The 15220-nt window shown below is 37.5% G+C and overlaps 1 protein-coding gene across 3 annotated transcripts in view; it reads right to left on the minus strand.

The window, feature by feature from the left end:
* CDH13 (cadherin 13) overlaps window positions 1-15220 on the minus strand; it is a 1263374-nt gene that overhangs the window by 725801 nt on the left and 522353 nt on the right. For 2 of the 3 annotated variants that reach the window (XM_060185111.1, XM_060185110.1), the window contains exon 4: window positions 3086-3139. The exons of the other annotated variant lie outside the window; for it this stretch is intronic. In XM_060185111.1, coding sequence (XP_060041094.1) covers window positions 3086-3139 — 54 coding nt within the window. The remainder of the gene's footprint in view (window positions 1-3085; window positions 3140-15220) is intronic. 3 annotated transcript variants of the gene reach the window in all.

Below are 15220 nucleotides of genomic sequence, written 5' to 3' on the forward strand. Positions count from 1 at the left end.
CTCAAATCAGACTGGATTTATATGTTCCAGGTTCTAGTCTCTGCCCCACATTTAGCAATTCTGTCACTCTGAATAAATCTTTTGATTTTTTCTTTTTTATTAACCTGAATAATTATTTTTTACTAGTGATTTAATAATGATTGACAAGATTGTGGTATAAGAGGGGTAAAATTCTAGACAATTCTCACCACCAGAGTTTCTAAGCCCAGTATTTGCTTCTATAGAATCAGAACAATAATGACTATCATGACATACTCTAATAAAGATTGTAGATGCCAAGGTGTGTAGATTACATACAGTTTCAAAGTTCTTCTGCCTGGTAGAATGATGTTAAATCAATTAGAATTAGGATTTTTTACACCAAAAATTTGTTTTAATTGCCACCAGGGAAGGTTTTCAGCTGGGGATCGGTGCTGGCACTATAAATCCACACTTCTGGCAGTCATTTTTTTCCTTTTTTTTTTTTTTTTATAGAACAGAGATAAATTGAGTAGGGAGGAGTAGACAAAGAGGAATAAAGAAAAATAGACATATCTGCTTCACCACTTGTGACGCTTCCCCCCTGCAAATGAGGACTAGGGATTTGAACTTGAGTCCTTGTGCATTGTAACATTTGTGCTCAACCTGGTACACCACTGCCTGGCCCCCAGGAATTATTAATGCCAGCAATGCCTGGTCCCCATGAGAAATTTTCTAAATTCTTTGAATATATTGAAATTATTTTTTAAATAGTACAATATTTTTTAAAGCAAAAACATGTAAAAGATGTATTTCTTTTCAAAAGGCTTAAGAATCACTGGGAGCCCTGCTTCCCCAGAGTCCCACTCCACTAGGGAAAGAGAGAGACAGGCTGGGAGTATGGACCGACTTATCAATAGCCATGTTCAGTGGGGAAGCAAGTACAGAAGCCAGACTTTCCACCTTCTGTAACCCATAATGACCCTGGGTCCATACTCCCAAGGGATAAAGAATAGGAAAGCTGTCAGAGATGGGATGGGATACGGAGATCTGGTGGTGGGAATTATGTGGAGTTGTACCCCTCTTATTCTGTGTTTTTTGTCGGTGTTTCCTTTTTATTTATTTTATTTTTTTTTAATTTTTTATTTAAGAAAGGATTAATGAACAAAAACATAAGGTAGCCTCCACACAATTCCCACCACCCAATCCCCATAACCCACCCCCTCCCATGATAGCTTTCCCATTCTCTAGCCCTCTGGGAGCATGGACCCAGGGTCGTTGAGGGTTGCAGAAGGTAGAAGGTCTGGCTTCTGTAATTGCTTCCCTGCTGAACATGGGCGTTGACTGGTCAGTCCATACTCCCAGTCTGCCTCTCTCTTTCTCTAGTAAGGTGTGTCTGTGGGGAAGCTGAGCTCCAGGACACATTGGTGGGGTCTTCAATCCAGGGAAGCCTGGCCAGCATCCTGGTGGCATCTGGAACCTGGTGATTGAAAAGAGAGTTAACATATGAAGCCAAACAATTTGTTGAGCAATCATGGATCCCAAGCTTGGAATAGTGGAGAGGAAGTGTTAGGGAGGTACTCACTGCAAACTCTAGTGTACTTCTGCTTTCAGGTATATATTTTGCAGTAGTTTATGGATACGTGTGCACATAAGCTCTCTCTCACAGAAACTGGTGTATATCTAGGTTATGGGACTTTGTTAGAAAGTGAACCACCTGAGATGAAATTAGTGTGTACTATAAAAGGAAAGGTCTCACCCAAGTAATGAAGCTGGTGTTTCCTTTTTATAAATAAAAATTTTAAAAAAAGAATCACTGCCTTTTGGATCTTCTTTGATAAATATCCTCTCCTCACTTTTGAATGGAGTCATTTTGTTGTTGTTTCTGAGCTCTTTATAATTATTTTGTCTATTAGTCATTTTTTTGATGTATGGCAAGTAAAGATCTCTCATTCTGTAAGGAGTCTCTTTGTTTGGGTGGAGGTTTCTTTTGCTCTGCAGAAGCTTTTCAATTTGATGTAGTTCCATGGGTTTATTTTTATTTTTGTCTTCTTTGCAATGGGATTTATGTCATTGAAGATGCCTACAAATCTTAAATGAAAGAGTTCTAAGGGGGCAGGCAGTAGCACACCTGGTTAAGTGCACACACTATGGTGCACAAGGACTTGAGTTCAAATTCCTGGCCCAAAAGTGCAAGGGGAAAGCTTCACGAGTGGTGACACAGTGCTGCAGGTGTCTCTTTGTCTCTCTCTCTAGCCCCCCTCTCAATTTTTCTCTGTCTCTATCCAACAAAAAATGATTTTTTTAAAGAACAGAGTTTTATCAATATTTTCCTCTAAGGATTTTTTAGTTTCTGGTCTAAAATCCAAGTCCATGGTCCATTAGAAGTTTACTTTTTTTAAAAAAAAAGTATTTATTTATTTATTTATTTCCTTTTTGTTGTCTTTGTTGTTTTTATTGATGTTGTTGTTGTTGTTGTTGGATAGGACATAGAGAAATGGAGAGAGGAGGGGAAGACAGAGAGGGGAAGAGAAAGATAGAGACCTGCAGACCTCCTTCACCAACTGTGAAGCGACTCCCCAACAGGTGGGGAGCTGGGAGCTGGAACCGAGATCTTCATGCTGGTCCTTGTGCTTTGCACAAGGTGCACTTAACCCACTGCGCTATCGCCTGACTCCCTGAAGTTTACTTTTGTGAGTAGAGGAATGTGGTGGTTCCATATCATTCTACTGCACATTTCTACACAATTTCCCCATCACCCTCTCCAGTGAGAATGTCATACATCAGAAAGGATAGTAACAACTAAGGTTGAAGAGGTTATAGGGCTAAAGGAAGCCTCCTGCATTGCACGTGGTAAATTGCATTGTGGAAAGCAGTCTGGAGAACTCTCAAGCTAGTAATGGACCTATACTATTACCAGGCAATTGTTCTCCTAGGGATATATCTTAAGGAACCTAACATACCCATCCAAGAAGACCTGAGTATACTTATGTTCAGAGCAGAACAATTTTAATATCCAAAACTTGGAAGCAATATAGGTGTCCAACAGTATATGAGAGGCTAAGAAAGTTGTGGTATATATACACTTTGGAATACTATACAGATATTAAAAAAATGATGAATTTACCTGCTTTGCCTCATCTTGGATGGAGTTTGAAGGAATCATCTTAAGTGACATAAGCCAGAGAAAGAAAGATGAATATGGGATGATCTCAATGCAATCACAGACAGAAGTTGAGAAATAAGAAAAGAAATGGGAAACACAAAGTAAACTTAGACTGGGTTTGATGTATTGCACCCTGAAAGGTGTGTGTGGGCTTTCAGATCCATGATTTGGACAATGTTTCATACATGATATGGACAAGGTCCTAGGCTGGGGGTAAAAGAGTTTGGTAGAAAACTGAGAAAAATTATACATGTATCAACAACTGTATTACTGTAAGCCATTAATTCCTCCAATTAAAAAAGTCACTGCCTTAAACTCTTTTTAATTAATTAATTTTGTATAGAAACAGAGAAATTGAGAGGCTAGATAAAGAAGGAGAGAGACATAGAGACACCTGTGGCCGTGCTTCACCACTTGTGAAGATTTACCCATGCAAGTGGGGGCCAGGTGCTTGAACCCAGATCCTTGCACACTATAATGTGTGCGTTTAACCAGGTGCGCCATCACCTTAAACTCTTTTGAATGAAAATATCTTTTTCCTAAATTGTTTTTGACCTTGTAGGATTTTAAAAAAATGATTCATTGGACAAATGTCTATTAAACACCTATCATGTGACATATTGTATTCTTAAAGTTGGGGGATATGTAATAAACTAAACATATAGAAAATACTTCCTCTTATAACGAATATTTGAGTGCATTTATTGGTTAGTATGATATTACACATTGAGTGCTAATATCTACATTGTATATTTAGAGAAAAATAGGAATAAAAAGAATAATATGTATAATACTAATTCATAACTTAGTGATTTAGATAGTCATGAAGGCCCAATTTGATCTGACTTAGCTTCCAGGTGAAACTCATTACAACTTGCCCCAGAGATTAATGCAATATATAGGGGCAAGAATTAACATAATAGGTACCCAGTTGGCCTGGTAGACACAAAATATACTTAGTATATCAAACAAAGTTTTTTTATATATAGAAAAAGGCATATCATTCTTATTTGGACATTTGGCTTCTCAATCCATATTGAAGGGAAAAATCATTCTCCTGCCTATGAGAATGTATCCAAAGGAAGTAATTCAATTGAAGTTACAGAATCATCAGATGTTACTGAACATTCGTTTTATGATTATAGGAGAAGAGGGACCAGGAAAAAGGAGGTAAAAGGGGAGAAAGGCAATCATTGTACTGATTAGGTTGTGATCGGCAGATGCAATATCATTTGATATGAATTGAGAGAGGCATGCAGGAAAGTGGGCCCTACCCTAAGGTTCCAGGCTCTATAGTGGAAATGTGAGGTTCCTGCTATCTTAGGGTTCAAAAAGATAATGGATAGTTATTGTTATCATCACATTATTTGTTAATTGGGTTAACTTTGAAAAGTCCTTTTGTTAGGATTTGCTGTATAATACCCAGTATCTTGTAGATAGCTGTGTTACAGGTTGCTTCTGATCTACTTGGTCTAGGCTTTTGAAAGAGTCCACATATCAAAGACATAGCCTATATATTAAAAAGACTCAGTCTGTGTTTTAAAAAGTTCGAGAGATCCAATCAATTTTCCCCCTTCTCATATTAATTAACTAGTGATTTATATGACTACACTTTAATAGGAGTGTACATAAACACCATTCTCACCACCAGAAAACTGTGTCCCATTTCACCCACCCACTCCCACCTCCCCCACACACATGCTTCGGCTCAGACTGTGTCCAGAGACTTCAGGTGTGGAATGACAACCCTTCAGCTTCATTACTCAGGTGAGACCTTTCCTTTCATAGTATTCTCTAATTCCATCCTAGGTGGATCACTTCCTAACAAAGTCCCAAAACCTAGATATAGACCAAGTTCTGTGAGAGAGAGCATATGTTCACATGTATCCATAAACTAGTGCAAATATATACCTGAAAGCAGTAGTACACTAGAGTTTGCAGTGAGTACCGCCCCCCCCAACACTTCCTCTCCACTATTCCAAGCTTTGGGTCCATGATTGCTCAACAATTTGTTTGGCTTTGTATGTTAACTCTCTTTTCAGACACCAGGTTCCAGATGCCATTAGGATGCCGGCCAGGCTTCCCTGGACCGAAGACCCCACCAATGTGTCCTGGAGCTCCGCTTCCCCAGAGACCCATCCTACGAGGGAAAGAGAGAGGCAAACTGGGAGTATGGACCGACCAGTCAATGCCCATGTTCAGTGAGGAAGCAATTACAGAAGCCAGACCTTCTACCTTCTGCAACCCACAATGACCCTGGGTCCATGCTCCCAGAGGGATAGAGAATGGGGAAGCTATCAGGGGAGGGGATGGGATATGGAGATTGGGTGGTGGGAATTGTGTGGAGCTGTACCCCTCCTATCCTACGGTTTTGTTAATATCTCCTTAAATAAAAAAAAAAATAATAATAAAGGGGGAGAAAGGGAAAAGAAATGAAGAAAAGAGGTAGGCAGAGAGTAATGAAAGAAAGATAAAAAGAAGGAAAACCACTGAAATGCCTCACAAAAGAGAACTGTTTAGTATTTATGAACATTGTGGCTTATCCATACAAGAAATATGCAGGCTTTAAACATACAGTCATGTAGAAATAGAAAATATTCACCATAAGGGGCAAGATGGTGGCCCACCTGGGTAAGTGCATACATTACAGTGCACAAGGATCCTGCTTCAAGCCCCTGGTCCATAACTGCAGGAGTAAAGCTTCATGAGTGGTGAAGCTGTCTCTTGCTCTTTTTATTCCCACCCCCTCTCAATTTCTCTCTGTCTCTATCCAATAATAAATAAATAAAAATAACTTAAAATGGAAAATATTCATCATATAAGTAAAAAAAAACATAGTATAGATGTATGTTCAAACTGTGTATTAATATATGTGATACATCTGAATGAGAACCAGAAGAAAATACTCACAATGTATTCTTCAAAGGGATTATGGATGATTTTTTTTCCTTCAAGCTGACTATAATGCTGTTATGGATTTTACAACACAAAAACTTAAAAAGCATATGCTTCAAGATTTGTTTTTATTAGTCTGTACTGTAATGAATGTTAAAGTCTGGTCTGGAAACCAAATTGCTTTGAAAATAAAAAATCTAGTTATTGTTCTAAGGTTTAATCACCAGCTTGTGCAGTCTGAGCAGACAGACTGAGAAGACATGTGAGTCAGTCTGACAGAATTCTTGAGAGTGGAGTGGCTGTATACAAGCTCTGCTATCTCTTCTAGCTTTAACACAAGCAAGGAAAGTCTTGGATTTGCCATCAAGGGTCTGATTAGGGTAGTCTAAACTACTAAGCATGGAATGGACTGTGCTGGGCCCAAGGAAGAGCCTACAATTAGGATTGGAAACTAACAAAGGAAGAACAAAAAAATGGTAAATGGAATAGGCAGAGTTGGATTTTTTTCCCCTTATCCATTATGGAATAATGTTATCTGCTATTCTGAGTCTCAAGTCTACATGCCATGAGAACAGCTTTAGTCCATGGTTGAGCTTGCCTGCTCAAAGCCCTGTATTTATATGTGGGAACTGACTCATTTTCCATGCTTCTAGCTTCATATTTCATTTTGAGAGAAATTTGAACAGTTCACTGGTATCCTGCTACTCAAAACATGGTCTTTAGAGCACAGCCTTAAAGAAAACTTAAAAGAACTTAAAGAAAAGGACTCTTAGAAATGAATTAAGGAGATATCTTGGGACATGATAATGGAAAATGACCCAAGAGAAGGGAGTGTCTTACAGATATGGGTAGATGAGAAGTCATAGCTATCAGCAGCTATACTGTAAACTGTTTATACCTACCCCACCCACCCCTATAAAATGGGAAAAATACTGAACCCTAGACCCCATTCCAGATATTTGGGATCAGAAGTTTCATTTTCATAATATCCCACAATAAAATTCATATGCACATTAAAGTTTGAGATTTTCTCATTTATAGAATTCTTGTACACTTTTGACTCTGTGTGTTTAATTAGATTCTATTTGTAGCTCTCTAATTCTTCTTCTTCTTCTTCTTCTTCTTCTTCTTCTTCTTCTTCTTCTCTTCCTCCTCCTCCTGCTCCTCCTCCTCCTGCTCCTCCTCCTCCTGCTCCTCCTCCTCCTGCTCCTCCTCCTCCTTCTTTTGCTCCTCCTCCTCCTCCTCCTCCTCTTCCTTCTCCTTCTTCTTTTTTTGCCTCCAGGGTTATTGCTGAAGCTTGGTGCCTACACTTGAATCCTCTGCTCCTGGAGGCCATTTTTCCCATTTTGTTGCCCTTGTTGTTGTCATTATTATTGTTGTCATTGCTGTTGATGATGTTGTTGGGTAGGACAGAGAAAAATAAAGAGAGGAGGGGAGACAGAGATGGGGAGAGAAAGATAGACACCTGCAGACCTGCTCCACCGCCTGTGAAGCAACCCGCCTGTATGTCGGGAGCTGGGGACTTGAACCAGGATCCTTAAGCTGGTCCTTGTGCTTCACGCCATGTACACTTAACTCACTGAGCTACTGCCTGACCCCCATTATTTGTAGCTTTTATGAGCAACCATAAGATACAAATGCAAAGCAAATAAGCCATCATACTATAATCCATGACATATCTATTCTCTATTACATTCTAAAATCGAGTGCACCCTAAAGGCAATTTCCCATGTACTATGAAGCCCTTCTCCCACTTCCGGAGCAGGATGATTCCATATGGTTTACTGTTATGGTAACTGAACTTGTCATCAGACATGGTCACACTTGGTGAGTCAAAGTGATAATATAGATGGGTGTGATTAAAGTTCTTGGAACTCATGAGATATATGCATAACAGCTCAGAATGTAAGCAATATGTTGGCAGAAAGCCTTTTGTTCACTGTCATTTCCTACAGGATACAAAATTGCCTACACAGGAGGTGTTTAATGTGTGGTGATTAAATGATTGCATCATGGTATTAATCACACAAAGGAAAACATCTTCATAAAGTCAAGTTTATAAAGGATTGAAATGATCAGAATGGGTATTGGTGGACAGGAATTTAACTAAATCTTGTTTCTGTAATTTATAATTTATTTGCCTTAGCTCATATATCTGTAGACTGAAGGGTATAACAGCCTTAAAGACTGCTATAATATTTAATCTAACACAGATTTAGATTTAAATACATATATTGGAAATAATTTGTAAAATTCTAAGTTATCAAATTTTATCTATAAAAGTTTTGGACCTGAGGGCTATGATTCCTACATTGGATGTATTTCATCAAAACCTTGAGATTTATAACATGATTCACGAACAAGTATCTCACCTGAGAACATGAAAATGTTAAAGGAAGAAAAAAAAAGAATATTGCAAATTGTTTCCAAAGAATGTCAACAGCCTGCTTTTTGCTCCATTGTTACAGTGACAGTCCTGACATTTAAAGTCATAGCTCTGTGAGTTATATGCCTAATAGGCAGCAAGGAAGCACAAAACCTATGAAACTCACCAAGACACCCTCAGAATAAGAAAATAACATGTCAGAGTGGAACCTGACACTGTCAACACAAGTTAAAGAATTTAGAAGGATCTTGTCATGAGCCAAAATGGGAATGTACATCTGAATGAAGGCAAAGTCAGAAGAGCAGCACTTTCTAAATACTTCTTTTTTTTAATTTTTATTTATAAAAAGGAAACACTCAAAAACCATAGGATAAGAGGGATATAACTCCACACAACTACTACCACCAGAACTCCACATCCCATCCCCTCCCGCAATAGCTTTCCTATTCTTTATCCCTCTGGGAGTATGGGCCCACGGTCATTATGGGGTGCAAAAGGTGGAAGGTCTGGCTTCTGTAATTGCTTCCCCGCTGAACATGGGCATTGGCGGGTGAATCCATACTCCTATGATACCCATGTGTGGGTAGAAACTGGGAGGTAACTATTAATAAAGCCCTTTCCTAATTTGGAGCTTGTTCCAAAGTAAATGTTTAATAAATATGATCAACTATATTTTATCCTCCTCCTGGTTCTCTTATTAACATTAGGAAATCATCCTACTATGCATCCATCAGTGAAGAGACAAGATCATCTTTTAATTAGTACCTATCTTATATATAATGATAAATAAGTATTTGAAGAAAAGTTTAAAAAAATAATAGAAATAGGAACTTGTTACTCTATAGATGTTAATAATAAATACAGAATGTGTTAACATCTCCTCTCTCCATACATACATATATATATATATATATATATATATATATATATATATACACACATACATATATATCCAGAAGGAATCAGAATTGTATCAGCAGTTTTTTAATTTTATTAAGCCAATTAAGACATTGTTTAATTTTCTACACAATATAGTTTAAACAATTTTAAATAAAGATTTACTTTTTTACTTTTTAAAATTATTTTCATTAAAATTAACTGTATTGTCAAAGACAAAAACATAAAGACAACAAAGATACTAGTCTACTTCTTTGAGAACGTCTTATATTTGGAAAGACAATAACAGGAAATGTTAGAAAGGCTGTGGGGAAAAAGGGACACTTTTGTACTGCTGGTAAACTGGTCAACCCCTATGCAAAATAGTCTGGAGACTTCTAAGAACATTAGAATTTGACCTACCCTATGGCCCAGTAATTTGTTTCCTGGATATTTACCCAGAGGTAACAACATACCTGTTAGAAAATATCTATGTATACCTATGTTCATAGCAAAATAATGTGTAATAGCTCAAACCTGTAAGCAACGCAGATGCTCAATGACAGATGAATGGCAAAAAAAAAAAAAAAGTATATAGACATGATGGAATTCTGCTCAGCTGTTAAAAATGGTAAAGTTATCTCTTTAGTTTTATCTTAGATGGCACTCAAAGATATCATGTTAAATGAAATAATCCAAAAAGAGAAAGACAACTACCAAATGATTTTGCTTATAAGAAGGACTTCATAAAGAGGGACAAGGAAGGAGAACACAAAAATGTGCCAGGAATAGGGCATTGCATCAAAGCAAAGGTCTAAGGTGGAAGAAGTTGAAGGAGGTGAAAGAAAACTTTGGGGTCCTGGCGCATAATAAAATCGTACTTATGTGTCAGTTGTAAACCATTTGCCCCACCAAATGAAAACAAGCAAAATGAATCATAGCATTGTATGTAAATTTTATGCCAACTACAAGATTCATTGATGATTTTGGACAAATTAAAAATTTCCAATATGCAGTTCATTTTGCTGGCTTTATTCAAACAAAGCAAATTTTGTAGTTTAATATTTTTGATAAAATTTTTATTTTTGCCTTAGTTTCTAGTCAATAATCAAATTTCTAATGTATAGTTTTGGCAACTGTCACTTAACTTTTTCTCTTTCCTTCTACCAAGGCTGAATTTTCATAGAATTTTTTTGGTGATTTTCTGTTATATAAACACTAATTTAAATGTACACAGACACCCATAGTTTCATAGCTGCATTATTCACATAGCCAAAGAGTGGAGGCAGCCTAAATGCTTTGGCTATTGTGTATAACGCAACTACAGTATTTGTTCTTATAGTCAGTTTTTCTTTTACAATAATTTATACTATGTTCTATGTCATTCATTGCTTTTTAAACTTTTGTGTATATTATTTTTTTACAAGTTGTCATGTAAAACAGAAACTACCTACTGTTTAGTTCTGATAGGCCAGATACCAATCACACAGATACTCTCAAGTGCTGAAATGGGGCTATTTCATTTGCATACTCCTCTCAAAAAATTGACAGTACAAGTTCTTTTTTTTTGTTGTTGTTGTAGTTATTATTGTTGTTGTCATTATTGGATAGGACAGAGAGAAATGGAGAGAGGAGGGGAAGACAGAGAGGAGGAGAGAAAGACAGACACCTGCAGACCTGCTTCACCGCCTGTGAAGCGATTCCCCTGCAGGTGGGGAGCCGGAGTTCGAACCAGGATGCTTATGCCGGTCCTTGTGCTTTGCGCCACCTGCGCTTAAGCTGCTGCGCTACAGCCCGACTCCCCAACAGTACAAGTTCTATAACAAGGAGCAGAGAAAAGAGTTAGGGTAACAGTCACAAGATAGCTCACCTGAGAGGCTATCATGCACTTATCCCATGTTTCAGCCCTGCCTCCACTGCATTGGTAGAAGCTTCAGTACTATGGTGTCTTTCCTTCTATATCTCTCCGTTTTTTTCACCCCTTGGTCTTTGTACCTTTTTTTTTTTTTTGTTATCTTTATTTTATTTACTGGGTAGAAAGAGCCAGAAATGAGAGGGAAGGTGGTGATAGAGAAGAAGAGACAGGGAGACACCTGCAACACTGCTTCACCACTTGCAAAGCATTACCCCTGCAGGTGGGGATTGGGTCCTTGTGCATTGTAACATGTGTGCTCAACCAGGTGTGCCACCACTTGGCCCCTTCTGTATCTCTCTATACAAAAAAGCTGGCCTAGAGTAGTGAAGTTCTGATGACAAAAAACAGAGTAGCATTCATAACATGTATACCCCATAACATTCCATATGAGGATAAACTTTTTTCTCATATTCTCTGCTTTCAGATGTGTGCAACAGCTAAGGTCCTGCTAGCCTTGTTGCTTTCAACTCATTCCTTATAACCTGTAACTGCTGAGCATGCCTGCAATGTGAAGGCTGGATCTTTCTGACAATGTAAATATAGTGATTACAGACCACTAGATTCACAGACCTTTTGTCTGAATGCTCCTTATTTTTTGCTATCTGAACATATCACTTCCTAGCAAACAGCATGCACATATATATGCACAAGTCCTACCATGGATGTATAAAACAAACTTTTCTAAAGACATACATCCTTTCTATGACTCTCCCTTGCTAAACCTATACCTGAAACACACATAGCTCCCAGACATTAATGTCATCAGTTGTTTCCAATCTTTTGTTTCTAGGATTATGGGCTCAAAACCAGAGACAAATGATTTGTTGGGTGTGAAAAATGCCATCTATGTCACCTGAATATTTCTTACATCTGAAAATTGATTTTTGTCAAACTAGGATGTTAGGACTTCCTCTTCTGGAAGTTGGTGCAACCACAAAGTATAAAATAAATATGATGGTTAACAGCAGCATGCTAAACTCAGCATAAATTTCAATCTCTAAAGAGTTGTAGTGGGGCAAGCATTATTGATGTGATAGTGAGATTTATCTGGAGTCATCGTTCTTGAAGATTTAATATTGACAACTCAACTTAATAAAACATAACTTGGGTAAATAGAAGAGAGTTATAATAGCCTGCTGTCCTTCATCATATTTAGCTTCCTGATTAGATGCTTAATCTTAGGTTTGTTGAACAACTGGTAAGTTGCTGAGATGAAGAAAGTTCTAAACATCAAGGGAGGGAAATCTCATCAATTCACAGCTCAAGGCATATATTGAAAAGAACTTTTTAACTATAGTTCTATTGAGTTTTTTTGGAGGTTAGAATCTATTCCAATACAAAGTTCATTTTTCAACCTACTGGAAGGAAACAGAGTAGGAGAGAGAAGAATACAATTTCAGTGGAGCTGATATGGCTGGATGTCTGTTACTCTCTAGATCAGTGATACTGAGTGTGTCAGTCATTCATCCAGTTCCTCATTCACAACACAAGAATGGTGCTCTTCAGCAAACTTGAGGGTCTACAGAGGGGGGATTGTATGTATGCACATTCTTTCTAGCTTTTCTGTGCCCGTTCTTTTTTTTTAAATTATTATTATTATTTTTAAATTATCTTTATTTATTTGATAGAAACTGTCAGAAATTGAGAGGAAGGCAATAGGGAGAAATTCATAGAGACACCTACAGCTCTGCTTCACCACTTTTGAAGTTTTCCCCAGGCAGGTGGGGACTGGGGGCTTAAATCCAGTCCTTGTGCATTGTAACATGTGTGCTCAACCAGGTAGGCCACCACCGGGCCCCTTATTTCTAATTTCACAGCATCCCTGTTGTGATAGTTGTAAAGCTTTATTGAAACAGGAGACAGAACATGCAGTGATTGTTACAAAAAATGGTTACATAAAAGTAACCATTGGGAATTCACCTCTACAGTATTTTGATAATCAAGTAAGATACTGCATTTAAAACCCTATATTTCATTATCATTTCTACTTTAGTTACTTTAGTTTAGGGTAAGTCTGAATTTTTTTTACATTTGAATTTTTAAATTAAGTTTAATTTTATTTAAGAAAGGAGACATTAACAAAATCATAGGATGGGGGGGGGTACAACTCCACACAATTCCTGCCACCCAATCTCTATATCCCGTCCCCTCCCCACTAGCTTTCCCATTCTCTATCCCTCTGGGAGCATGGACCCAGGGTCATTGTGGGTAAAGTCTGAATTTTAAATAATGATTATAGATTTAGTGAAGCTATTTAGAGTTTATGAAAACACATCAATTTCTATTGTGGTTTTGAATGATTCTTATTAAGGACCAACCTAATTGCTTCCAAACTTATTACTTAATATGTAAGTCATTTTACCAGAAAAGACTGTTGAAAGGGGAGACACTATTCAAAACATACGAATCTAGGAATTAGATAAAAACTATTCTCTGTGCAAGTTTTGTAAAATAAATGTGTGAATTTATTACTGCTGTTAAAACAGTACTATCAAATGCATTGCTAATTAATACTATGACCCTGTGGTAAAGGAACATTTTCTGTTTTTTTTTTCTCTCATGTTATTCTCCCTCTGTACTTAATTGCATATCTTAGCTATAGAACTGAAATTTCACCTTTATGATCTTAGTCCATTTCTCCAATTTAGCAAGCTCTTCCTGAATCTGAGTAACTTTTATCACTAGTATTAGCTAGTGTTGTGTTTATTTTAAAGCATGCTGATAAACTGGTCTTAAACTCTAGAACTGTAATTTTTGGTCTTTGGGTGTGCCTGATGGAAGTTTCAAACAATGTGAACTACTGCCTTTTTGGAGAACTGCAATCCCAGAGTAGTGTTTTACTTCTACATTACTAGGTGTTTGTCATAGGGACTGTATCTGTTTTATTTACCAATATATTCTATGAGTATTCCAATGTGGCTCTGACATAGTATATGTTTAATAACATCTATTTAAAATGATGTGATTCTTCAAGTGAAAAAGAAAACCTTCTATATAGCTCCAAAGTTCTTTCTTTAATAACAGAGCCTGTAAAATAACCCATAGTTCTCATAGTATTCATTTGGTAATTTTCTCTTCCTTCCTTCCTTCCCTCTTCTTCCTCCTTCTCCTCCTCCTCCTTCTATCTATCTATCCATCTATCTATCTATCTGTCTATCTATCTATTTCTTCCTTTCTTTCTTTTTCTTATTACACAGAAACTGAGAAGGCAGAGAGGCAGAAAGAAACTAAAGGAGACCACAGCTTCGAAATTTGTTCAATGTGGTGGGGATTGGGCTAGAACCTCTGTTGCACATATAGTAGAACAGCACATCATCCAAGTGAGCTACTCACTAGCCCACATGCCAAATTTCTCCTAAGTGTTTTAGATACAACACTTTGCTAAATTACTGATTGCATTTGGTAGAAATGGCCTCCTCATGTAAGTCTGAGTAAAGTACATTTGTGGTTGCTATTATAATCATCATCCCATTTTAACAATGGGAAATCTTCAGCTAATAAAGTTGCCCTTTGGTTAACTTTTAAATCAAACATATATCTGAGAACATTGACTTTATGTCAGAAGCAAAACTGTAACATAATACAACCAAAGAAGAAAATCGTATCAAGAACCATCATCATAAGAAAAGGTAAATAAGGGGACAGGATTGTGGTGTACCTGGTTACTATGTGCAAGGACCTAGTTTTGAGCTCCTGTTCCCCACCTGCAGGGAGGACGTTTTACCAGCAGTGAGCCAAGAATTGCAGGTGTGTCTATGATTCTTTCCCTTTCTAACTCCTCTCTCAATTTCTCTCTGTCCTATCAAATAAAGAAAAAGAAAAGGTAAATAATAGTAAGTCCTAGGTACCAAGTGGTGATACATCAGATTGAGTGTTCACATTACCATGCACAAGGACCTTGGTTCAAGTCCCCAGTCCCTTCCTAAAGGGGGTAAACTTCATAAACAGTACAAAGGGGGCTGCAGGTGTCCCTTTTTCTCTCTCTCTTTCTCTGTTTTCCTCTAACCTCTCAACTTCTCAATGT

Source organism: Erinaceus europaeus, chromosome 2 (assembly GCF_950295315.1).
Source record: "Erinaceus europaeus chromosome 2, mEriEur2.1, whole genome shotgun sequence".
NCBI classification, from domain to species: domain Eukaryota; kingdom Metazoa; phylum Chordata; class Mammalia; order Eulipotyphla; family Erinaceidae; genus Erinaceus; species Erinaceus europaeus.